Source organism: Balaenoptera physalus (assembly GCF_965194825.1).
Source record: "Balaenoptera physalus genome assembly, chromosome: 12".
NCBI classification, from domain to species: domain Eukaryota; kingdom Metazoa; phylum Chordata; class Mammalia; order Artiodactyla; family Balaenopteridae; genus Balaenoptera; species Balaenoptera physalus.
The window spans coordinates 13,023,581-13,050,270 of record NC_138897.1 but is presented as its reverse complement, the minus strand read 5'-3'; the positions used below and the strand labels follow the sequence as shown (position 1 = coordinate 13,050,270).

General features: G+C 42.6%; 1 protein-coding gene across 4 annotated transcripts in view; it reads right to left on the bottom strand.

The window, feature by feature from the left end:
- Window positions 1-8,296, bottom strand: part of KDSR (3-ketodihydrosphingosine reductase) — a 39,009-nt gene extending 30,713 nt beyond the window's left edge. The window contains exons 1-3 of one of the 4 annotated variants that reach the window (XM_082416932.1): window positions 7,230-8,296; window positions 2,111-2,200; window positions 44-100 (exon numbers count right to left, since the gene is read on the bottom strand). In XM_082416932.1, the coding sequence (XP_082273058.1) occupies window positions 44-100; window positions 2,111-2,200; window positions 7,230-7,337 (255 nt within the window). In that variant the 5' untranslated portion in view covers window positions 7,338-8,296. The remainder of the gene's footprint in view (window positions 1-43; window positions 101-2,110; window positions 2,201-7,229) is intronic. The other 3 variants (XM_082416933.1, XM_082416931.1, XM_082416930.1) reach the window with 3 other exon arrangements.
- Window positions 8,297-26,690: the final 18,394 nt, after the last annotated feature.

The window sequence follows — 26,690 nt, the reverse complement described above, 5'->3', positions numbered from 1 at the left end:
TTGATTAGTATAGAAAATGCGTCATGAGGACAGTGATTTTTACCTGTTTATCATTAATAGAGTGTTTTTCGATTTCTTTCTTTGCCTGCAACAGTTTGTCCTGAAAGTAACAGAGAACAATTAATTCTACTGATTGTCTATTTGTCCACTTGTTTGTTTAAAAGGAGAGAAAAAGCAATTATTTGTACAAGGATTTATTAAATGCCAAAAAACACGCAGGACAGCACCCATATTGCAGAGCTATGGTGGACACACAGCTGTAACGTATGCTAAGCTATGACTAAGTGAAAGCAAGTCTTTAAATTCATTGCAGAGAAAGATAATAATAAAAATTAATGAACCTCAAAATCCCTATTGTCAGTATTAATTGCTAAGGGTCACCCTATCAATTCTAATAAATGTTTTAATTTGACGTCACTTAGATATGAAACAAGAACAACCATACTGATATGCAGTGCTTCCCAAACTTAAGGGTACATGTGATTCCATGCCAAGAATGCTTTCCTACGAGATCGTCCAATGTTTTCCTCCTCTACTAAAAAGCAAATATAGTCAAAATCAGTTTTTAGACGGACTAGGTAAACCTATGCCTGGATACTTGCAAAGATACTCTGAGGACAAGCAAAGCTAACCCATGTAATTGTGTAATTCTTCCAAGGTGTCAATGCTGCTTGTTTTAGTCATTTTCAAGAAGACAGAGATCGGTTTACAGTGCCTTAATTTGCTATAAAAGCTGAAATTTAAATACATCATGACAGCAGAGAAGAACAAAAGGAGGGCGGAATCCTTCTGAAAGACAAGTGGGTTTTCTAAACAAGAATGCGCCTATAACAAAATTATATTATTCTATTAATAAAGATGTACACCACCTGACTTTGCCAAAATCAGAAGAGAAAATTACATTAGAAAATAGACTTTCTCAGTGCCAGAAGGCTCATTCACCTCCAGCAATGCCAGGACCACAGAATGAGCTTCTGAGCACCTGAAATGCTGGCCTCCCTGCCTCGCTTTTCATCTGCCTTTTGTCAAATATCAGCACTGTTTAAATCTCACAAAATGCCATTTTATCACAGTCGTGCTTTCAGTCACGGAAGGTGGTTTCAATGCCAAAGCAGGTGCGTTGTTGGAGGGGTCAGGGGATAAATAAAAGGTAGCTAATTCTGCCTTTCTTCATTTTGAAAAGAAATGATAGACGCCCAAGCCTAATTCTGTGTCATTATTTGCACATCTCCCCCGGGCCCTCCGTGACCTGCCATCCTCACTGGGCCCTGCTCAGCTGGGCAACCCTACCTGGCAGCCACCGCAGTACCACCCTCCTTGTTCCCAGGTGAAGCCAAAACCCCCAATCAACAATGCCGCCCTGGAGCGCCCACTCTCTCCATCATCCCTCCCTTCCTTTCTTCATCCAACAAAGATGTCTGGAGCACCCACTATGACCCAAGCAATTAGGCCAAGCACAGAACGACAGCATTGGGCAGGACAGCCGTGGTCCTTCCCCCGCCCATAGAGCAAGGGGACGCCATGACTGCTCGTGGGAATACAGTGTCACTGCTCTGGGCTCTGGCAAGAATAACAGACACTTAAAAAAAAAAAAAGAAAGAAAAACAGACGTTGTGACTCGGCACAGAAAGACACATGTTTTGCTAACCTCCTGGGGAAGAGTGAGATTCCCCTGCAGGGTCTGGGTTTCACTAGAGATGGAGATCATGTCATAAGCAAATTATAGAGAAACATCTACACGCCATCCTTCAGGACTCAGGAACCAGCCCCACGATGGCCGCTGTCAGCACCTCCGGGGAGGTGGCGGCCCCCCGGCTTCCTGTGGCCAGGTGTGCGCTTAACTAGGTTTTGGCCGCTCCTAGATCTGCAGTGTCCATGATGTTGCCTAAGAGGTGCTGGCACTGAAAAAATATTTGTGGATCTAACCTGACTTCAGCCAAGAAGTCTTTGTCCCAAACACAAGAAATAACCAGTGGTTCAGGAATCACACCTCCAACCACAGACGTGAGCGATTTCCCCACAGGTGTGAACACTCTGACGGTCGCATAGCCTCTGTGAATAATGTAACGTTGAATTAGAAGGTGAATAGTAATGAACCTAGAAGACTTACCTCATTTCGTGCAACCAGAGTTATAAAAGCTCCTTGTTTATAGCACTCGATAGCAATGCACTTTCCGATGCCACTGGAGCCTCCTGTAACCTAAAAGCAGAAATTAAGAAATCTTAGCACTTGAAATTTCCCTTCTGTGGGAAGTTTATTTAAAATAACTATGATGGGCTCTAAAACCCAACCTACAGGAACTAAATCTTCAGCTATTATAGCATCTTCATCCCAGACCTAATGAATGGAGTTTAAGTGCAAACATGAAAAGATTACACTGTCAGTGGGGCCTGCATTGTTTCCAGTACTGAGCTATCAATTGCACACCTAAGGTATTTTTCTGAGTTCACTGTGGTGGGGGTGGGGGGACGAGAGGGGAAAGTGCCCTGTACATCTAGCTAATAAACAATACATTAGTCTGATCATTCGAAAAGACACATGCACCCCTATGTTCACAGCAGCACTATTTACAATAGCCAAGACATGGAAACAACCTAAACATCCATGAATGGATAAAGAAGATGTGGTATGTATATACAATGGAATACTACTCAGCCATAGAAAAGAAAGAAAGAATGCCATTTACAGCAACATGGATGGACGCAGAGATTATCATACTAAGTGAAGTAAGCAGACAGAGAAAAACAAATATCATATGATATTGCAATATGTGGAATCTAAAATATGACACAAATGCATCTATCTATGAAACAGAAACAGACTCACAAACACAGAGAACAGACCTGTGGTTGCCAAGGGGGCGGGGGGTGGGGGAGGAATGGATTGGGAGTTTGGGATTAGCAGGTGCAAACTATTATATACAGAATGAATAAACAAGAAGGCCCTACTGTATGGCACAGGGAACTATATTCAATATTCTGTGATAAACTGTAATGGAAAAAAACATGAAAAATTTTGCTGTACAGGAAAAATTAACATCGTAAGTCAACTATACTTCAATAAAATAAATTAAAAAGTAAAAATTTTAAAAAATGCACTAGTCTGCCTTTGAGTCCAAACCCAACTGAACCATTTCTTTACTACACATCTCCTATGCATGACCAGCTCTACAGGAGATGAAAAGAATAATCACTTGCACATACTTAACGATATTTTAAATAACTGCTTATTATAAAGTAATACAGGATCACATGGAAATACTGAAAAGTAAAGCTTTTCTTCTTGCACTAGTCTAACCCTCACCATCTATAGCTCAGCCATACTGGCTGTCTTTTGGGTCTATGCTCTCTCCAACCACAGGACCTTTGCACATTCTATTTTCCCTCCCAGGAATGCTCTCCTCCCCTCTTTTCATCTAACTGGCATCGATTCACCCATTAAATCTCAGCTCTACCTCACTACCTCAGGAAAGCCTTCATGAACTGCCCTCTACCCCACCGCAACCCACTTTTCAGCACTGCATCCTTTTTTTCTTTGCTTTACATCACTCCATAATCAAACAGCCATGCCTTTACTTGTGTGATTATTTGATTCACAACCATCTCTTCCATTACCACCCCATAAACTCCATAAAAATACCAACTCTATTTTGGCTCCCCACTGTATTCCTAGCGCTTAGTACAGTGCCTGGCATATAGGAAGGATTCAATATATATTTTATTTAATAATACGAATGTAACATTATCTTTCTAGTCATTTTCCCTATACACATCATATAACATGGGCCAGGGGAGTGGGGGGCCTGGATTTGTCAGGTGAGGGGGGAAAGCAAGTGTCAGAGAGGCAACTGTCCTTACACGCTTTTGCATCCTACTCTAAAAAACATTATATTGTAATGTCTGAGGTTAAAAAACTAAAAGGCTTTACAATAGTCCATTAAACAGTCGTATCAAAACATATTTAACTATTTCCCTATAGTCAGACATTTAGATTATTTTGAATATTTTACTATTAGATATAAATCATGCTGTAAAGAACATCTCCGACCAATCGATCTCATGATTTTAAAATCATCATGACACCCTCCTACACAATGTACCTATGTCCATGGGACGCCCCTACTTTCTCTTGAGCCTCAACTTCTCACTAATGAAGGGATTTCTTTGGGAAAATTAACCAATTATCTACCAGTTACTGTAAAAATATACCTGCTGCCCCAGCTAGCAGTTGCCTCTGAGGACCTCTTTGCTATTGAAATATTTCATGGGTAGTTTTGGCTTATTAATTTTCACCAGATATTCCAATTCCATAGTAATTAGCAAGATCCCTAAAAATGTCCTTGGCTGTTTCATGATGTTGTTCCTGCTGCCTAGAGGTCCCTCCACTCAACATCTCCCACACAGCTGCATTTCCAAATCCTACCTAACTTGCAGAGGCCAGTTCCAACGTCTCCTCCTCCAAGAATTTTTTCCGGACTCTGGCCCTCTGTCCTGTCCTTTGCCTGTCACTTTCTACCTCATGCAGTTACTTCTGTATCTGCCTTAGCTCCCTCGCCAGACTCTAAGTTCCCCAACAACAAGCACCAAGTCCAAGTTATCGCCCTCATTCCTAGCACAGCACTTTGCATAAGCAGTTGCTAAATAAATACTTGCCTACATTAATTTGCAAAATGGTGTACGATGCCATTTCCCTGAAAAAAAATACAATGCCAAAAAAAACTTGTAAGTAAAATTTCCCTATTTGTTATTCAATGAATTGATAGAAGCTGAAGTGATGAGGTTATTGAGAAAATTTATACGCTCTGAAGTGCCATGTAGATGCCAGCTATTCTGATTATTGCTGGCTTTTTTCTAGACTGTAATAGGTAAGCGAGCTACGTAAAATTACTGCACAGCAAAGAACAGGGTTAACCTTATAAGATCTGTCCATAAAAACAAGAATAAGACTTCAACTTTTGGGTCAGGGTTCATGGGAAACTGACCTTCTAGGCCAAGCCAGCTAATTCATAGAAGGTATCTAAGAATATATATAAGTCCATCTAGAGTATGTTACTTTTGAATGGTATAAGAAAACATAAGAGATTTTCCTAATGGCTGAGAAAAATGGTGACTATGTATTGAGTTGCCCAGCCATTGGTAAATTGAGATGTGAGACCCTAAGGATAACAGTTTAATTCCTTTCTTTGTCACTCCCTCTTACTGTTCATTGCAAATATTGTTTTAAATGTTACTATCTCTTTAATCGCACCATATACCTCTTACTGAGGGCAACAGAAGGGGTGCTTTGCTGCAAGGACAGCTACTCCCACCCACCTCTCCAAAAGGGAGGACTTGATTTTCTAGTTCTCACCAAGTCAATTAAACAGCATTTTTTTAAAAAAACAGCTGATTTAAATAAGTATATACTGTGTAAGACTTGCTGAATAGGTTTACCACTGTAATTAGAGAGATAACATTAGTTTATCAGAATTGTTCTAAAAACATAACAAGTTATGACCTAAGCCTGCTCATGCTTCCCCATCAGCAAGACGTTCTAAACACTGGCCCCTTTTCTAACACGACTGGTCTAGTCGTAACAAATCTCAAGAAAAAAAAATTACACTTTCACTCGTTTTATGACATTAAAAAAGAAGACAGATGGTGACATCATGTGAATTATTCATGCCATCCTCACATTATTTATAGTGGCATATTAAAACGGGATGGTGAAAATAAGAAATTCTTCGGGATCTACCCCAGCAGATGTGTTTATTATCTTATCTACGGCCTGCAGAAGCATGATGGGGCTGGTAGGACCAGAGTCAACATCAACTGAAAGTCCCTTATAAACACTGAATGAAATTTTTCATTACTGCTTTGACTTTCCATTTTTACAAGTTATGCTCTGCAAACACCACTTCTGAAAAATCCAACTTTTAAAGCCACGCTTTTGAGGCAGAAGTCTTCTTGCAGATGTGATACTTTCAGACTTTAGCGTGATTGTAAAATTTTGCTCCTCTCTCCCTCTCTAATGAATTTACACTCACTTCCTCCTCTATCTTCCACATCAGAAATAGCAGGAGTTGGAAAAACACTAATAGTTTTCTGAGAGAAATTAAAGAAAATATATGTCCCCATTCACAAACCCTGTCCCGATTTAAAGCACACTAAAAGCAATGACCATTCCATCCCGTCCCAGTTCAGTGAAGAAGCTCGGATTTTAGCGGAGACACCCATATGTCACCTCTGGCACCAGGAGGATTTGCACTGCCAGCTTAGTAACTAATTTTGCTTATTCATAACCTCCCGCCTCAATGTCCCCGGGGGCTGTGAGAAAATCAAGTAAGAAAACGGACCAGAAAGCCACAGCAAAATGTGACGTGCTGGGCGCAGGTAAGAAGGCATTCCCTCTGTTTAAGAAAGGTGCCCCACCTGCAGAAAAGGGATCCTTGAAGACATGAGCTTCTGGTAAGAAACAAACCAAATCCATCCACATCCCCTTCATTCCTAAAGCACTAACTAGCCAGGTCGTTCGGCTCATCCCTCTGACTCCAAAACGATGGCAGAGGATTGCACTGGGACAGCAGTCAGCCGACCCCAGGCTGAGCTCACAAGAGACAGGCAGTGTAGACTGGACAGAAGCGACCCAACACCGCTAGCCAGGACTGCCAGCCCACCGGGTTTAGAGCAATCCCACCCCACCCCCCCAGGTGAGTCACTTCCTGGATTCCTTTGGCAACTGTCACTCGCACAGGCGACCTTCCAGTTCCCAGCTGCCTCGGCGGGTCCTGGAGGCTGGGACCCGGTTCCCCGCTGCCCGCCTCCTTGCGACCCCGCCGGGACCGCGCGCCTCGCCGGGCGTCGCCACCGACCGCGGTGTCCTTGGCAAAGTTTCTCAGCCTCTCTGTTCTTCAGTTGACTCATCGGGAAACCCGAGGACAAAAATATCCAGATCCCAGGGATGCCCCGGGGATTAACGAGCGCCTCCCGAGCCCCTGCAGTGCGGGGACCCAGCTCGCTGGCGCTGCCCGCGCCACCCCGCTCTCCGGCCCCGGGAGGAGCCAGAGGCAGCGGAGGGCGGGTCCCCGAGGCCCTCCGAACAGACAGTGCCGGGGCGGACGGCGGCAAGTGACCCTCCATTTGGGGAAGGGGACGTCGGCGGCCCGGCCTGAGTCGCGGACCGGCGCGCCGGGGTTCGGGGCGGCCGAGCGGGCCGGGAGGCGGCGGCGCAGCAACAGGAGGCCACTCACCACCACATGCGCCCCGGGCAGGGCGAGGGGCTTGGGGCTGATGAGCGGAGACACCATGTAGAGCAGCAGCACGAACGCCACGAGGAAGGCGGCCGCCAGCAGCAGCATCGCTCGGCCGAGGCCGGGGCCTGGGGCGGGCGGCGCAGGCACAGGCGCGCAGGGCTCCGCTGCGCCGGCGATCACGCGCGGCCGCGCGCAGTGGGAGCCCGGTGTTTGGGTTCGCGGCGCGGGGCGGGGCGGCGGCCAGAGGGGAAGAGGCGGAGCCTCCGAAGGGCGCGACCGCGGGGGGCGGCGCTTCCAGTGGCTAGAGGGCCGCGGCCGCCGCCCAATGGAGCGGAGGGTCTCTTGGGGTCCCCGAGCTCGCAGCGTCGGGACGGGGTCCCGCACCCTCCGCCGGCGAGATGGGCTGCCTCGAGCGCGCAGCGGACGGGGCCCGGGCGGCGCCCCCCCGGCGCGCCGCTGGGTGACGCTCGCGGCTGGTGGCGAGGGTGCTTCTTAGGACCGCGGAGAGCGGGCGCCGGGCCTTCCCGAACCGCGCTCCCGGGGGCCGGGCCGCTCCGCGCCGTGGCTCCGGGTGCCGTCCGCCCGAGGCCGGAGGAGGCGGGTCGGAGCTTTCTAAGCCCCGGTTCCGGGATGTCGGCACCTCGTTAGTGTATGGAAGGCCGGGGATCGAGCTCTGAAATCCCGGGCTCCATTTCATATTTTCTTGGCGTACTTAGAAAATGGTCACAGCCCACTTTCGCTTTGCAGAGGACCGGGAAAGCTTTAACATGGAGTTTTTTAAATCGCCCAGATCATTCAGTTTCGTTGAGCTCAGAGTTCATCTTCTTTACCAAGGCAGGGTTTAAAAAAGAAAAAAAGCTTTTTGAGATCTAATTTGCACACCAGACAATTCGCCCATTTAAAGTGCATAGGTAATGGGTTTTGGTATAGTCAGGGTTGTGCAACTGTCACCACTGTCAATTTTGGAACATTTAGTTACACCCCCCAAACGCGCACACAAATCCTTACCCATTCACAGTCACCCCCAGTTCCTCCCCATCCTGGCCCGGCCCTAGGTAATCACTAATCTTTCCGTCTCTACAGATTTGCCTATCCTGGATATTTCATATAAGTGGAATTATAGAATGTGGAGCCTTTTGTGTCTGGTTTCTTTCACTTAGCATAATGTTTTCAAGGTTCATCATGTGGTACAATGTATCAGTACTTCATGCTTTTTGTGACCAAATTATATTCCATTCTGTGGACACACCACATTTCATTTATCCATTCATCAATTGGTGGACCTTTAGGTTGTTTCCGCTTTTTAGCTACTATGAATAATGCTGCTGTGAGCATAGACATTCATGTATAAGTTTTTCATTTCTCTTGGGTATATACCTAGGAGTGGAATCGCTGGATCTTCTAGTAACTGTTTTACCAGAACTGCCAGACTTTAACAAAGCAGCTGTACAATTTTACGGTCCCCACCAACTGTATATAAGGGTTCCAGTTTCTCCACATCCCTACCAACACTTGCTATCATTTGTCTTTTTAATTATAGCCTCCATACTGGGTGTAAAGTGACATTTCATTATGGTTTTGGTTTGCATAAGGCACGTATTTTTGTTTGCTTGCTTGCTTTTCCTTTTTGAAGTTATTTTTAGAAATCCTAAGGAGCTCGGGAACAAAGGAATTGATCTGAGTTTTCCTTCTTTCTTAACTTATTGCCCAGAATTAGCCAGATTGCAAGATTTGAGGGCACAGTCCCCAAGACTTCTGACATCAATTACAAGTTTGGAGGAGGGGCTCCCAAGCCACCCTCAAGTTTGATAATTTGCTAGAAGGACTCAGAGAGCTCACTGAGAGCTGTTTTACTGATGGTTATGGTTTACGAGTGTCAGCCAAGGGAGGAAGTGCACAGGGCAAAGTCTGGAGAGCTCCAGCTGTGAGCCTCCCAGCACTGGGGTGTGGCAGGATCCATGGAGTGGTGCCAACCAGGGCAGCTCACCAGGGCAGCTTCTCTGGCATTCAGAGTTGATACTGGGGCTTCATTAATAGGCATGATTGATTGATTGCCCATGTGGCTAAAGGCAGAGTCCAGGTCAGCTGATAATGCATGACAGGAGACTTCCACCTAAATCACATGACCGGTCTTTCTGGCATGACCACCCTAAAATCCAGTATGGCCAGCCCTCATCTAAACAAGGACACTTCTAGCAGGTCTGAGATGGAATACCTCCAAGAAGCCAACGGCAAAGGCCAGACCTTCTCCTGGGGCAAGGCCATCCATCCAAAGCTCTTCTACCACAAAACAAATATATGCCTAACATTTGAAGGAGGCAGTGTGGAGTAGGAGGTTCTTAATTCAATTTCCCAACAGATTTTTTTGACCATCAATATCAGTATTGCAATCTTGCTGCTAAGACGATGCCAGTGTTAGCATCTTATCGAGGTGTGAGTAGTAGACAGAACCTGAAAAATAAGAGTCAAAAGAGAGCAGCACATTTGCTAGAGTTCCACTCAGTCATCAACAACTGGTCAAGCTTAGCCTATCATTCAACCAAAATGTCTCCCAAAGCAATGCCACTCAGGTTTGCAGGTTTCCATTCGACTCTACGCGTTTCCCAAAACAGGAGTGATCTTCACCCATCCAGACATCTTCTAATTGAGCTCTCTTCAGAGACTGTATCATCTCTTGCTCTGAGCCTCCTTCAAGGGATTTATGTAGCGTTGGATTTTCCTTGTCACATAATCTGTTTTTTTATTCCTTTCCCCTTGGCTACCGTTTCTCCTTCTATTTGTGATTTACTTTTACTCAAACTTCTCCCCATTGGAAAGGATGTTATGTGCAGCCTAGCACTCTGCTGTTCTGGATTGCTGGCACGAATACTAGTCTAGAAAAATCCTCCTCTCAGTCCACTCCTACTCATGATATAGGGCAGGGTGACAGAGGCACACAGCTAGTGGGCTTTGCCAACCACTAGGCAATACAACTGCATTCATGATCAATCCCAACTGTGTCAGGTAGAGTGAAGGCAAAATTCACTCATCAGCCTCTTAGGAATTCTGGTGTAAAGGTTTAAAAGTATAGTTAAAATGTCTTGCTTGGGGATCATCCCTGATTCCAGCATCTACAGTTGGAGCCCTGGTCCTTGGGACCACTGCATCAGGCACAAAAATAAGAAAGTTGAGGCAATGTGGAGAAAAAAGAGAGAAGTGTAGTCGTACCACCATCTTGTTTCCATGGAAAGAACTGCAGAGGCATAGCAGCATTCTCCCCCGCCCCTTCTCCTCTGGAACCCCCAGAAAAGTGGAGAAATCTACCTACTGGGGACCCTTTCTTGGTTTTCCTCGTGGTAAGTGTCAGCACACACTCATGAAGGCATGTAAATCTGCCCCTCCGCCCCCATTTGAGACTACAAACGTTTCAATTGCCTGTTCCAGTTCTCTATTAGACCTTTACTCTGAGGATGGTATGCAGCGTGGTACATCCGTCTGATGTGATAGCTCCTTGCCCATCGTTGAACATTATGGGCTTATTTTTACTTTTTTTGCCATTTAAAAAATTTTTTTTAATTTATTTTATTTTATTGGACACTATGGGTTTAGTATAAAGTGTGTTCTTTGATCTGAAGAAATGTAACTTGGAAGTCCAAATTCATGCAATATCTTCTGGTCCAGTCCTTTTATAGTATTTTGAGCATTTGCATCTACCTCTGGGCATGCAAAGCCCAGTCCAGAGTATGTCTATTCCTGTCAAGACCCATTTGTAGCCTTCCAGGGCTACCAGCATCAGTCCAAACACCAGCTCTGTGTTGAGCCTTCCCCCCTGGGGAATCTGCCCCATAGCCATCTGCAGCCCCTGCCATTCTTGTTGGCAGATCAAAAAAAAAAAAGTTCTTATTGGCATTTTGTGATCCAGAGGGTACAAGAGGACAATGTCAGATTCATCCCATCTCTGAGCTGCTGCCCCCCAATACCCACTCATTTCAGGTACCCAGGTGGCCACCTCAAGTGGGCACACCAGGATATCCACTTGCTGGTTCCAATCACCTTCTGATCCTAGAAGGAGGTTCTTCTAATGAACAGTGACATGCTCTACTTTAACGTACCCCTGAAGCTCCCACAGTGATTTCCCCAGGGCCGTGCCCCCTACAGGCATCTCTTTAATGGGCCAGTTTTCTGTTGCCCTTCTACCCAGCCACATGGATAGGACGTTAGCCGCTGCCTATGAGTTGGTTTCAAAACCCAAATCTAGGGACTCACAGCAGGTAACTCAGCCCACCAAGCTGATGTTTTCATCTTTTTCAATCAGAGTTGTAGCCTTTCCAACGCGATGCTGTCTACTTACCTTGAAACTGCCATCCATAAACCAAACAACTCCTTTTTGGTCAATAGAGAGCTACTCAGATGGCACTGCCCAGGTAACTACAGGTTCAGCCATTCCTCAAGTGGTTCCAAAGTCGGTCCTAGGGCGAAAGAGTCTACCTGCTTGTGAACACACGTGCACCTCTTTACATTCCCCTGGTCCGTGTGCCTGCAAAACCAGTTCCATTTTCTTATGGAACCCTTCTGGGCACTGCCTTCTCCATTAGAGTGTTTCTTTAACATCACCCAAGACAACATGTGTATTTCAGGTTTCAAGATTATTTTAGGTACTTCTGTCATTGGGGCAGTTTCCATTAATGTCCAATAGCAAGCTAGTAATTGCCCCTTAAATGGCAATTCTCTGGTCTAAAATCTCAGCAGCCATTGACAGGTGGTGCTCACAGCCTTTTGCCATAAGCCCCAGTCTGAGTAAAGATTCCAGGATTTCTTTCAAATGGTTTTATGGATAAGATCTAGCAATATTTCCAGATGAGGAATATATGCACCTCCAAAATTCAAATAAACCAAGTAGACACCAGTCTTACAACATGTTTTGTCAACCAGGTATCCCATACTGGTTTTTTTTTTTTTTTTTTTTTTTTTTGAGGGGGGTGTGCCCCGCGCGGCTTGGAGAATCTTAGTTCCCAGACCAGGGATCGAACCTGGGCCACCGGCAGTAGAAGCATGGAGTCCTAAACACTGGACCGCCAGGGAATTCCTTCCCATACTGTTTAAAATTAACAGCCTGTGTGGGCTCAGGCAATGGTATTGGTTCCCATTTAGCCTGGTCAATCAATATTGAAGGGCAGATTTACCTGCCTTCTGATTTACAGTGCGAGGTAGGGGAAGCTTTCCCCAAACAGACACAAAATCCATCCCCATAGTACATTCACGTAAAGGAGACACAACCACTTTACACAGAGTCTGCCCCAACATTCCAATTTTCATCCAACCTTTCACCTTAATTCTGTCAACCTCTGCAGCCCCATCGCCTCTCACCCGAACTGTAGAACTGTAGTCTGTGTTGGGACTTCACCAACAGGTTTTAGAACCACCTAAATGTCCATCAGTGAATGAATGGATAAAGAAAATGTGGTAAATGTATAAAATGGAATATTAGTCAGTCTTAAAAAATAAGGACATCCTGCCAGTTGTGATAACATGAATGAACCTGGAGGACATTACACTAAGTGATACATGAAAAGATTTCACAGAAACTTTGCGACGCAGAAAGACAAATATTACATGGTCTCACGTATACATGCAATCTAAAAGGAAAAAAAAATCCAAACTCAAAGTAACAGAGAGCAAAATGGTGGTTACCAGAGTCTGGATGTGGGGGAAAGGGGAGATTAAAATTTTTAAAAAAAGAAAAAGAAAAGAGAGACAGTAGAATGGTGGTTTCCAGGGGCTGGGGGAGGAGGTCATGGAGAGTCACGGTTTCATGGGTACAGAGTTTCAGTTGTGCAAGATTAAAAGAATTCTGGAAATGAAGATGGTGATGGTTGCACAACAATATGAATGCACTTCATACCATCAAACTGTTCACTTAAAAATGATTGGTAGTAAATTTCATGTTATGTGTATTTTATCACCATAAAAAAATTTGGAAAAAGTCAGTTCTCCCCAAACTGATATACTGTCTCAATGTACTTCCTATCAAAATCCCAGCAAGATTTTTTTTTGTAGCTATAGACAAGATTATTCTAAAATTTATATTAAAAGGTAAAGAAACTAGAATAGCTAAAGCATAAAAAAAAAAAAAGTGGGAGGAATCAGTCTACCTGATTTCAAGACTTACTATTTAGCTACAGTAATAAAGACAGTGTGGTATTGGCAGAGGGAGATATACATAGGTCAATGGAAGCCAGAAACAGACCCACACTAATACACCCAACTGGTTTTTGACAAAGGTGCAAAAGCAGTTTGATGGAGGAAAGGTAGCCTTTTCAAGAAATAGTGCTGGCAGGGAGATCAGCTCGGTGTTTTATGACCACCTAGAGGAGTGGGATAGGGAGGGTGGGAAGGAGGTGCAAGAGGGAGGGGATATGGGGATATATGTATATGTATAGCTGATTCACTTTGTTATACAGCAACAACTAACACAACAATGTAAAGCAATTATACTCCAATAAAGATATTAAAAAAAAAAAAAGTAATGGTGCTGAGAAAATTGGACATCCATCGACAAAGAAAGGAAACTCGACCTCAACTTTACAGCTTCTGCAAAAATTAACTCAGGTGGTGTGATGGTTAATTTTATGTGTTGGCTTGATTAGACCACCAGGTGCCCAGATATTTGGTCAAAAGTTATTCTGGGAACTTCTGGGAGAGTGTATTTAATGAGACAAACATTTAAATCAGTAAACTGAGTAAAGCAGATGGCCCTCCCCAATGGGGGTGGGTCTCATCGAATCCATTGAAGGCCTAGATAGAACCAAAAGGCTGACCCTCCCCCAAGGAAGAGATCATTATTCCTGTCTGATGACCTTTGAACTGGAACATTGCCTATTTTTCTTGCCTTTGGACCTGAGTTGAAACACTGGCTCTTCTTAGGTCTCCAGCTTGCCAACTTACCATGCAGATCTTGGGATTTGCCAGCTTCCATAATCACGGGAGCCAACTTCTTATATTTTATATACATGTACATGTATATACATATCTTCTATCTGTTCTGTTTCTCTGGAGAGCCCTAATACAGAAGGGATCATGAACTTAAATGTAGAACTATAGAAAAAAAACACTGGATTTAAAAGAATGAAGACTTTGGTCAATCAGGAAAAAAAAAAAAAATCAGGTCCTTTGTTTAAAAAGGAAATCAGGCTAGTCTCAGATTTCTCCACAGTGACACTGAACATGAGAGAACAATAATACATCTATAAGATCCTCAAGGAAGGAATGTTGAGCCAAGGTTTTCTATCCAGCTAATCTGTATTTCACCCATTGAACATGTAATAATTAAGGAAATATTTTTCCCATGAGTGCTTCTTGAGAAAAGTGTTAAGGCTATTATCTTGGTCTGTTTGGGCAGCTATAACAGAATATCATAGACTGGGTGGCTTATAAACAACAGAAATCTATTTCTCACATTTCTAGAGGCTGGCAAGTCCAAGATCAAGGCACTGGCAGATTGAGTGTTTGATAAGAGTTCACTTCCTGGTTCAGAGGTGTGTCTTTTCACCGTGTCCTCACCTGGAGGAAGGGGGAAGGGAGCTCTCTAGGGTGTCTTCAGTGAGGGCCCTTATCCCGTTCATGAGGCCATAATCACCTCTCAGAGACCCCACCTTCAAATACCATCATGTTGGGCCTTAGGATTTAACACATGAGTTTGGGAGACACAAACATTCAGCTTATAGCAGGAACTTCAACTGGTCAAAAGATGACTGAGAAAAGTAAAGTAAAAGGACTGTCTTTTGAGAATTTGGCAAATGAATATGTCTAACTGTAGAACGAAGACTAAAACAAATGTATGGTCTAGGGTAAAGATGGTATACAAATGTTATACACCTTAACAATGTAGAAATAATAAAAGAAACGTGTTTTGGGAGGGGAAGGAGGAAACACGTGGAAGGTAGGGTGACTTTACTAATTGCCTCATTTATACCTGACGTCCAAATATACTGGTTAAAATTGACAAATCAAGTAATAGAAGTATAAATATTTACCACTATAAAGGTAAACATTAAGAAATATATTATTGACTTAAATCAGGTGAGTTGGGAAGGAAGCAGTATATAAATTTTATTGCTGCTTATGGTGAAGGATTAACAGATCCTATCAAAGGAAGCAGATATGGGGCTAAATAAGGTCTAATTATAGAGGCAAACAACTATACTACAAACTATCCTAATGAGAGGTTAGTTAAAAAGGCAGAGGGAAAAATAACACTACCACTCTTTACAGATGATGATTACGTTCTCTGCTGCCTTCCACAGCAAGTGCTGTTTCCGAGTCTCGAGAATTCCCCACGTTATGCAGGACCGATCGGCAACCATCAGGCAGTACTGCCCTTTTCACTCTTAGCTGAGACCAGTGCTTCTCAAATTGTGTTGAATGTCCAGGTTCCTTTTTTATTTCCTTTCTGTTGCAAACCAGTTAGAAAAATGAAATGAAAACAAACCAAAACAAAGACATGCAAAATATAATCTTTAACGATTTACTATTAAAGTCAACAGACTTAAAAATACATTAAATAAATATTATCTGAACAAACAGAGAGAAAAAAGAATGACACAAACTGTATAGGCTGTTCATAGAAAGTATGCATAGGGACTTCCCTGGGTTGAGAGTCTGCCTGCCAATGCAGGGGACACGGGTTCGAGCCCTGGTCAAGGAAGACCCCCACGTGCTGCAGAGCAACAAAGCCCATGCGCCACGACTACTGAGCCTGGGCTCTAGAGCCCGTGAGCCACAACTACTGAAGCCCGTGTGCCTGGAGTCCATGCTCCGCAACAATGAGAAGCATGCGCACAGCAAGGAAGAGTAGCCCCCGCTCGCCACAACTAGAGAAAGCCTGCGAGCAGCAACAGAAGACCCAGTGCAGCCACAAATAAATAAATAAAAATAAATAAATCTATAAAAATTATTTAAAAAAAGAAAGTATGCATAAAAGCGGTTAATATAGAGAATTATTTTTGCAACAAACTATATTTTCCAAAGATGGCTGCCATGATATCTCCAATCCATGTGTTCTTTTATAATATGACCTTGATGCTCATTCCACTGAGTGGTGGGGTCTGTGTCCCCTTCCCTTGAACTTGGGTGGACCTTTGCGACCGCCTTGACCAATGGACTGTGGCAGAGGTGACACTGCGGGCCTTATAATTATAGCTTTGAAAAGGCCATGTAGCTTCTCCCTGGTTTTCTTGGGACAGTCGCCCTTGCATTTGATCCATTGTCCTTGAGTAAGCTCAAGCAGTCTGTGGATAGGTCCATGCAAACAAGAACTGAGGCCTCCGGCCCACAGTCCAGTTGACTCCCAGCCAGTAGCTGACGCCAACTTGACAGCCATTTTCAAAGTGTACCCTCCGTCCCCCAGTGACAACGCATGGAGCCCTATCCGTATGGCAGATTCATGAGCAAAATAAATGGTTGCGGTTGTTTTGAACCACTGAGTTGTGGAGTTATAACTGGTAACAGAAGCAGATAACTGAAACACTATTACATTGGCAGCTTTCTATTATTTTGCTTTCATAACAAAATTGAGTGAAATAGCAGTGACTCATATTACATGCCTATAATCACACTATGTAGCATTTTTATCGTGAGAAATGAGCTTTCTTCTTTCTTGTTAACTTATCTAATGTATTATAGGTTGAGTTATCAACAATGCAACTCATAAGGGATAATGTTTACCAAAGCTATTTGAAGGTTTTGTTTTAATACATGCTGCATTAATAAGCTAGATACTAAAGGGCAAATGTTGTAGATTCCATTTATATGAGATACTTAGAATAGGCAAATTCACAGAGAAAGAAAATAGAATAGTGGTTATCAGGGGCTGGAGGGAGGAGAGAATGGGGAGTTATTATTTAATGGGCAGAGAGTCTGGGTGGAAAGTTCTGGAAATAGTGTTGATGGTTCTGCAACATTGTGAATGTACTTAATGCCACTGAATTGTACACCTAAAAATATTAAAAAATGGTAAATTTTATGTTATGTATATTTTACCACAATAAAAAAATCGCTCACTTCATAAAACTTAGAAAATAAGAAAATAAAGAAAAAATGTTTAATTAGTAATTCTACAACTCAGAGAGAGTTGTTCTTAGCTCTAGACTTTCCTCAAGACACCTTCTTGGGATGACCTCACAATATGTGGCAGGGTTATTAAGATAATTTTTTCTATTTTCTCTTCCCTTGTTCGAAGATAGCGGGCTTTCTTCGTATTTTGTAAACAGGCAAAAACATAATCTCCTGTACAATATTTTCCTTTCTTCTGGCTCCCCCTACCAACAAATCCTAATCTCTCATGTCACTAAAGAGATTAAGCTAAATACCTTTGAGAGCAACGGGAGAAAAAGGAGATTTTGCAGGCTACCGGCAGGAATGGGGACAGATTTTTCACCTCACATCTGAGGGTTGGAGTGACTGGCTCCCCCCAGTGGCCAAACCTCAAACAGGGTGGCACTAAGATTTTCAGCCTCAGCGAAGATTCTCTCCTGCGTCACTGGTGCGGAAGGGGATAGCAGTGGGACGTCTATGGACTTGAATAATAAAAATGTCAGCAACACTGTTGGACTGGAGATTTATCTCCTGTTCTGAGCACTATGTAAGCCTTTTGGACTTTAGAACAAGCTTTGGAGGAAGAGGTCTAATAAAGACTAACAGTGATTTTCCTGACAGCACAGTAGATTTAGGTTTGATTTAATGATAATGTAGAAATATGATATTTTAGTCTACTGGAGTTTGTGAATGGAAATTTACACTCGCCATTAGCGAGTTCCCATAATTGCAACATCCCCTAAAGTAACAGGAAAATTTGTCAACGTGTTTTCTCTACTTTGTAGCCAAACGTATAGCAGAAGGAATCTGTGAGAACTAATGTTCTGCCTCTTAGAGGAAAGGGGTGTGTGTGTGTGTGTGTGTGTGTGTGTGTGTGTGTGTACTTTTATATAGATTCTAGACATATCGCCTTGGAGATTAACGGCTGTTGAGAGCAGACAGCCATACTCATTGGCCAGGGCTGTGCCCACAATATACCCGTTGTTAACCATTTTTATCATCGCTCTTTCCACTTTCATGTGGCTGCTACCAATTTCTTCCATTTTCAGTTTTAAAGTTTTTATTTCATAACCTAGAGTTCCTTTGATACTTTGTAATCACTTTTTAATATGGAATGTTTAAAGGCTTCTATAAAATTGTCAGTGGATTCTTAAAGGAATTATTTATGGTCTAAGACATCATGCATTGCAATTAAGTACACGAAAGCCTTTTAATGTTGCAACGTATGATGTCTTAGGCCATAAATAATTCTTTTAAGAATCCACTGACAATTTTATAGAAGTCTTTGGGAAAATAGGATATAAGGCTTAAGAGTTTTGGCAACTTTCCAAGATACAACTATTCCCATATCAAGAATACCTACATTCAAATGCTTTGTCATTTCAGCCAGAATGGTGATCACTTGTATACAGTAAGCACGGTTCCATGACCTTGTTCATAGATAATTCGTGGGTCTGTGTTAAGTGCTTGGGAAATATCAAGATCAGTCAGTGATGGATTCTACCACTACATGTTTTTAAAGTTGGCTCTTAAATTTCATCTCCTCCAGAAATGATCTTTAATCCTTCAGTCCTAGTTATTTACTTAGTCACATTTGCTTTTTGTGGGGCTGTGAATGTGTGTATGTGCAATTTCAAAATAAGTTGCAGACATCATGGGACTCTTGTCTCTCATCCCTGTATGTCCGTAATTCAGGACGTATCACCTGAAAATAAGGGCCCCAGAAACACCAGTATAACCACAATACCATTATCACACCCAAGACAATAGCAATTCCATATTATCTGATATCTAGTTTGTATTCATATTTCTTCAATTATATCCAAATTGGTTTTTTACAGCTGTTTTTTCCTCAAATCAGGATCCAAATCAAGGTTCTCATATTGCATTAAGTTATTGGGTTATGTGTCTTCAGTTTCTTTTAATCCAGGAAAGTCCTTCAACCTTTTATTTATTTTTTGTTTAATGACATTGACTTTTTGGAGAGACCAGGCCAGTTGTCTAGCAGATGTTCACATTCTCTTTGGACTGATTGGTTCCTCATGATGTTATTTATTTCCCTCTCCCCTGAATTTTCTGTAACCAGCAGTTAGGTCTATGGTTTGATTGGATTCAGATTACATATTTTTGGTAGGAACACTTCCTAAGTGTATTTGGTATTGCATCCCACCAGGCAGTGCCGTCAGGTTGCCCAAGCTCAATTTGATTTCTTGGGTAAGGTGGTGACAACCATATATCTCCTGGTAAAGATCATGTTCCCCTCTGCAATGAGCAAGTACTCTGGGAGGGACACTTGGAAATGTTGGTAGATTGCCACCACCAACTCCTCCCATTCCTGTTTGCAATTCCTCTACCCCCGACAAGAGGTAGAATCTATTTCTCATCCCTTGAAGCTGGATTGGCCTTGTAACTTGGTTTGACCAATATAATGTGATAGAAGAGGTATTTCTTTATTTCTGGTCCTAGGCTTTAAGAGGCCTTGAAGCTTCTTTTTTCCCTCTCGGGATTAAGCCACCAAGTAAAGGAACTCAGGGTAGACTCTGAATGATGAGGGACCACATGAAGGGGAGAGGCCCAGCCAGCCCAGCTGGAGGCACCAGACGTGAGTGGAGCCATCTGGATTCCTCCGCCTTCGTCAAGCCGCCCTCACCAAACGCCACGTACAGCAGAGGCAAGCCCTCTCCAGGGAGCTCTGCTAAACTGCAGTCATGAGAAATAATAGACGGTGTTTTAAGGCACTGTGATTTTGAATGATTTGTCTTATAGGAAACAGATCTCATGTAAATATTCTTTCATTCAATAGTTTTAGCATCATCAATGATCCTTGCCTGGATCAACTATGTCATTGGGGTTGCCAGAGGATAGTTTAAAATCTGTTATTCTCTCTACGTTCATAAGCTGGCTTGTTTTATTGAGAGAGTGAGTGAGCAGGGGGAGAGGGGAGAACACCAGCTTTCCCTCACTGACTAGGTATAAACTAACTGTACTGTGTCTTCTAAAAATGAGGGTAAATGCTTACTCTTTCCCATTAGTTATTAGTTTCAGAATAAAAAGTTGATGTAATATTTACCTCCAAGGATGATAAATCAGGTTCTCTCCAATTCTTTTCCTCTGGTCTTGTTTAGATGTCGCTCCTCCATAGTCACATGGCACCCTATGTATAGCTCTGTCACTGAACTCCAAGTGTTGCACTGTATTCATCTGTCTATCCTGTTAACTGGACTGCAAGTTTCATTTTTTTCCTTTTCTGGCTGCGCCATGTGGCATGTGGGATCTTAGTTCCCCAACCGGGGATCGAACCCAGGTCCCCTGAAGCGGAAGCAGGGAGTCCTAACCACTGGACTGCCAGGGAATTCCCTGGACTGTAAGTTTCTTGAGGGCAGGAACATTGGAGGCTCAGACTCAAATACACACAAAGTTCTTAGTGAAACTAGATTTCTGCCGTACTTCTACTATCAGTTTTTTCTTCATGCATATATCTTGCATAGTTTAGATAATAATTTATAATTTTTTTATCCTGCAACTGTTTTTGGCTTGGTTATCTTGATTTATTGACCTTAGACATGATTCTGTTTCCTATTTGATAGATGAGCCCTTAGCTCACTTACATTAACCCTTCTCTTCTCCCTCCCAATTTTTGATAGTAAATATCACCATTTAGAATTCTTTTATTGGTTACATTTGAAACTTTTAATATTTTAAAACCACTATTTCTTCATCAATTTTTGAAACCTTGCATTACTATCCATTTTTTTAAGATTAAGCTTATATAATGTCTGCATCCTTTTTTAAAAAAGGATTTAAGATATGGGGATATATGTATATGTATAGCTGATTCACTTTGTTATAAAGCAGAAACTAATACACCATTGTAAAGCAATTATACTCCAATAAAGATGTTAAAAAGAAAAGGATTTAACTTTTATTTTTAAAAAATATTTTATTGTTATTTTTTTGGCCGCCCTGCGCAGCTTGTGGGATCTTAACTCCTCACCACGGATTGAACCCGGGCCCTCAGCAGTGAAAGTGCGGAGTCCTAACCAGTGGATCACCAGGGAATTCCTGTCTATATCCTTTTTAACACACCTCTTTCAATACTCAACGATCTCAGATGTATCTTAATGAAATATTAGGCAAACAGAAGAACATATAAAATGTAGGCCCTGATACTCTCTAAAACTCACTTTTCTGCACTGTCCATCCTGAGGAGTTAAATGGGTCCCTGGTAGATAACACCACACAGCATCTTCCATGTTCTGAATAGTGGCATGAATTGGTGTGATTTCTCCTAGGTTTGTAAATACTGCTTTACTGTTTTTTCAGGAGAGGGGAGTTCCCGGGGCCCTTCTTTTCCTATTAACCTTCACTCCTTGGGCCAGGGAACTGCTGTGGTGACTCTGACCACTGCTGAGGATACTTGTGCAGAGTGCCACTGGGCCTGCTGTGGTGCAGACTCCAGTCAAAACTCCACCTCACTTATCACTGGCCTCCCATAAAGGCTCTCTTGAATAGTGGACCACAATGACTTTCTGATTCTCTGGTAAAGAATATTAGCTCAGGAACTTCCCTGGCGGTCCAGTGGTTAAGACTCCATGCTTCCAATGCAGGGGGCGTGGGTTTGATCCCTGGTCTGGGAACTAAGATCCCACATGCCGCATGGCACATCCAAAAAAAAAAAAGACCACAAAAAACAAAGAATATTAGTTCAGAGCCAGTGTCCAGTAATGCTGTATGCCCTTTCTTTATTTCACGGTAGCCTTAAGCAGCGTCAGACCCTTTGGGGAAAGCTGAAGGGAAGCTCCCAGTGCACCTGAGATGTTCCTGTAGGATCCTTCCTCAACAATACAGAGTCTCCACCTCTTTCAAGTGGTGTAGAGTCTATGACCGGATTGTGGTCTGGAAATTGAGTGGGGTGCGCCATCATGATGGGCAGACCTCTGCTTACCAGCTTTTTGGTTATACCAACACAGCGGCCCTTAGTGATGATCCTAAGGACCCTGCCACCCTTGAATCACTGGTCAAGATCTCTGCAGGAAAGACCACCCTGATTATCACGCCAGCCCTGCAGCCTAATGTGGTGACCAAGTCCACCTGGCTTGTGCTGGCTAATTGCCACTACTTGGCTTCTGCAACCGAAAGATCGTTTCCAGCTCCAATGAAATCAAGGACCCAAAAAACACTCTGGAATGCATTCCTTTCATCTATCAGTGCCTTGGTTAAGGGGCTGCGTTGTGGGTCTTCTCCAGGAACTTGTGGCTTTGTGAGTGATTCTCATGTGATAAATCCACTCCAGCATTTCTCCTCCTAGATATTGGGTTCTTTCTTTCACATCACCTTAACTGGAGTTCAGAGTGGTCGACTGTCAAGTTCAGTTTCTTCAACCAGTAAAGCAAACAATTAAAATCACTCTTGGCTGCTCAAACCAAAATTCTAAATTCAGAACCTGTTGACTGAACCCGTACTGATAGATTCAATCATATCTGAAGTCAGACTCTTTTCTTGGGTGACCACCGACATAATCCATTCCCACGCATAGTTCTCGAGATACTGCCTGATACTCAGAACCCTCCAAGCTCTCACAAATATACATATTTCGATAGTATGGATCCTACTCTACTAAATTTCCTTACCTTCACATAAAAAAAAATCTTGGTGAATCTGTGAATTCCACTGATATAATTTGGCAACCTACAGGATCAAATACTGAGTTTTGCTTTTGATTACTTTAGTACGGTGAATACGACAAGTGTTGCTTTTAGCACAGTCATGGCGGATCCCTGGGTTTCCAATTAGCAGTCCTTGAAGTTCTCATGCCTTCATTTTGTTGTACAGCAGCTGCAAAGTAGTTCCCCTATGTCTTGTCCTCACTGGACACTTCATTCCATGAGACCATAGGCAATAATGTAATTAGCCGTGTCACCATCCAGTAGATGCTATTGATGCTGCTGCGATCCTGTTTTTAATGTCCTGCCATCTCTGTGGTGCTCAAGATTGAAGGACCTGGGTGGCAGCACCTGATAAACCAAGGGCCCACATGACGTCTGCCACCTCATGAAGAAAAGCAGGATCTCCCCCTTTGGTTCCTATAGAAGGAAGCCAGGGCCAGTCCCAAAACCAGGTAGGCGATTTACATGAACATTCCTCCAAAGAACATTTGTTTGATGAGTATCTTTTCTGTTCTTCTTTTTGACAGGGAAATAGGATTTACCGGCAGACAGGAGTAAGGAGGGGACGGTGCCAAGGCGCTCAGGAGCGCAGGGCCCGCCATGTGTCCAGGGGTACGCCTAGGGCTGTGTTCGACCCCACAGTCCTCCGGGGTCATGAGCTGCTTTTCAGCAACCATGTTTTCAAATTCATCCACATTAAACTTAGTATATCCCTGCTTCCTGGAGATGTGGATCTTCTGGTGGCCAGGGAACTTGAACTTGGCCCTGTGGAGGGCCTCAATCACGTGCTCCTTGTTCTGCAGCTTGGTGCAGATGCACATTATGACTTGGCCAATGTGGACCCTGGCCCCTGTGCCCTGGGGCTTTCCAAAGGCCCCGTGCATACCTGTCCAGAGCCTAGATTGGGGACAGCATGTCAGTCATGAATGTCCACTGGGAAGGGCTGTCTTCAAGGTACCTTAGGGTAACCTGTACAGGCAACAGGCTGCTGTTTGCAGCTACTGCACCCTGGGCCCCCAAGGGGAAAAGAGCACAGTCGGCTGAATTGGAAGCAAATGCTGTCCTTTTTTCTTCTTTCTCTTCTTAAAACCTTTTCTGTTATTTCATAGAGTTCCAGAGGAGACAAATTCCTGTGATCAGCTGTCAAGCTGACTGTAATTCTTACTTAAAAACTTTTACTTTAATTTTTGGAAATTAAAGTGTTTAAAGATAAAAACAAAGAAAAAAATAAGTATCCATATTTCTATCATGCAGATTTAGCCACTGTTAATTGCCTGATGTATTTGTCTTCATTCCTAATTTTCTTCTCTTTTAAAAGAAATAAAAATTGCAGGGTAACAGGGAGAGAGGGAAAAACTATACATGCTCATTGTAAAGTATTCAGACTTAGAAAAAATACAAAGACTCATTCACTCAATAAATATTTATTGAACACCCATCAGGCACCAATACTGTTCCAGACACTGAAGGTACAGGAGACAATAAAACAGACAAGACAATCCCAGCTTTCATGGAATATACATGTTAGGAGGAAAAATTACAAATAAGAAAAGTAGTAAATTATATAGTATGTTGGATGATGATAAGTGCTACAGAGAAAAATAAAGCAGGGATTGGGGTATAAGGAGAGTCAGGACCAATTGCAATTTTAAATAGGATGACCAGGGAAGGTCTCAGTGGAATCTGAAAATAAACTTAAAGGACCTGAAAGAGGTGAAGAAAGGAAAAAAATCAAGCCAAATCTCACTACCCATAAATAACCTAATGAACGTAAGGTGAAAGTAATTCCAGATATCTTTCTATGTATATGTACAGACATCTGGATGAATGGTTATGATGAATGTACAGAAAGATACAGCTGGGAGAAATATACTGTTACAAAAAATGAATTCACACTATAAAAGATTTCTTTTCAATCATCAATAATCTGTTTATTAAGCACCTATTTTTGTTTCTGGAGACATACATATATACATACATATATCTGTATCACCCAGATGTGGGTTTGGGATTGCATTAAATCTAGAATCAATTTGGTTAGAAATGATACATATATTTTAAAAATTATTTATTTATTTATGGCCTGCGGGACCTTAGTTCCCCAACCAGGGACTGAACCCAGGCCCCTGGCAGTGGAAGCACGGAGTCTTAACCACTGGACCACCAGGGAAGTCTCAGAAATGGTATTTTTCATAAGAGCCTTCCAACTCATGAATGGGTCCCATCACTCCATTTATTCAGGTCTTCTTTAGTTTCTTGTGGTAATGTTTCATAATTTTCTATGCTGAGGTCTTACACATCTTTCAGATTTATCTGAAGGTATTTGATGCTTTCTGATGTTACTGCAATCAGTACTGTTTTAATTTCAATTTCTAATTGTTGCTAGAATATAGAAATACAATTATTTTTATTTATTAGCCTGTATCCTGTAATCTTCTTATATTCAGATTCTAAGTTTATTAATTTGGATTTTCTACATACACAATCATGTCACCTGAGAATGACAATTCTGTTTCTTCCTTTTTAACACTGGCTAGAATCTCCTGCACAAAACTGAAAAGGAGTGGTGACAGCAGGCACCTTTGTCTTCTTCCTGATCTCTGGGGAGTTAAAGTTTTCAATAATTCACAATTAAGTATGATGTTTGTTAGAATTTGTTTGTTTCTTTAGTGGATGCTCTTTATTAAATTCAGAAGCTCTCTTCAATTCCTAGTTTGAGTTAAAAAAAGAAAAAGCACAAACGGGTGCTGGATTTTATTAAATGCTTTTTATGACTCTATAAAGATAACTTTTTCCCTTTATTCCTGTAAATGTGGTAAATATTAATTTTTCAATGTTGAACTACAGTCCTTGCTTTGCGTTGCAGCATGTAAACGGAAACTTGCTGGTTTCTGTGGCGTAAATCACTTCCACCATGGCAGGTTTCAAGCTACCAATGAGGTGACTGAACAGGTGGGCAGAAATGTGTAAAAATGGTTCTTGTGAGCCAGTATGAGCCAGCTCTGGCACACCTCTGATTTCAGTTCCCAGTAACGAAAATGTACCACAACCTCACTAGACCAGCAGGAACAAAGCAACTTCAAATTACCTATTTTATTAAAAGTCTCACAGACAATCTAGGAAGTAGATAAAATATGGATATAACTCCCTTAATTTTTTCAAGCCTTTATTAAGTACCTAATAAACAGTGTCTAGCACTATGCTAATGCAAAGGAAAACATAACTGTTTGAAGAGCTTACAATCTAAACAAAATTAACAGAGTGTGCTTGACACTTGGAGAAAAATCTTAAGATAGTCACAACAACTCGGTGCTAAAGAAATCCAAAGGTTGGATGGGGTAGTTTAGGAATTCTTCCTGGAAGAGATTATATGGGTCATAAGCTAGGTCTTAATGGAAATCACGGGATTTGGACCAGCAGAGGAAAGAAGAAAGGAGGCAGGAAATCACCCGGTACCCGTGAGAGCTCACAAAGCTGGGCAACATTTCCAGCACTGTGTTAGGGAGGTGTGCCTCCATTTCCTACCTGTGCCGCTGCAAGTGGCTAAATGATACTTCACATTAGTAATCAAATACACTCATTCTGTCTCTCTGCATGTTGATGACAGTAAACTCAAAAACCAATTTCCTACTGAAATACTTTTATAATTAAGGTCCCTATAGAGTTTTCAGACTGAGACAAAAAAATGTTCTTAAACATCCAGGAACAGCTGGCTCATAGA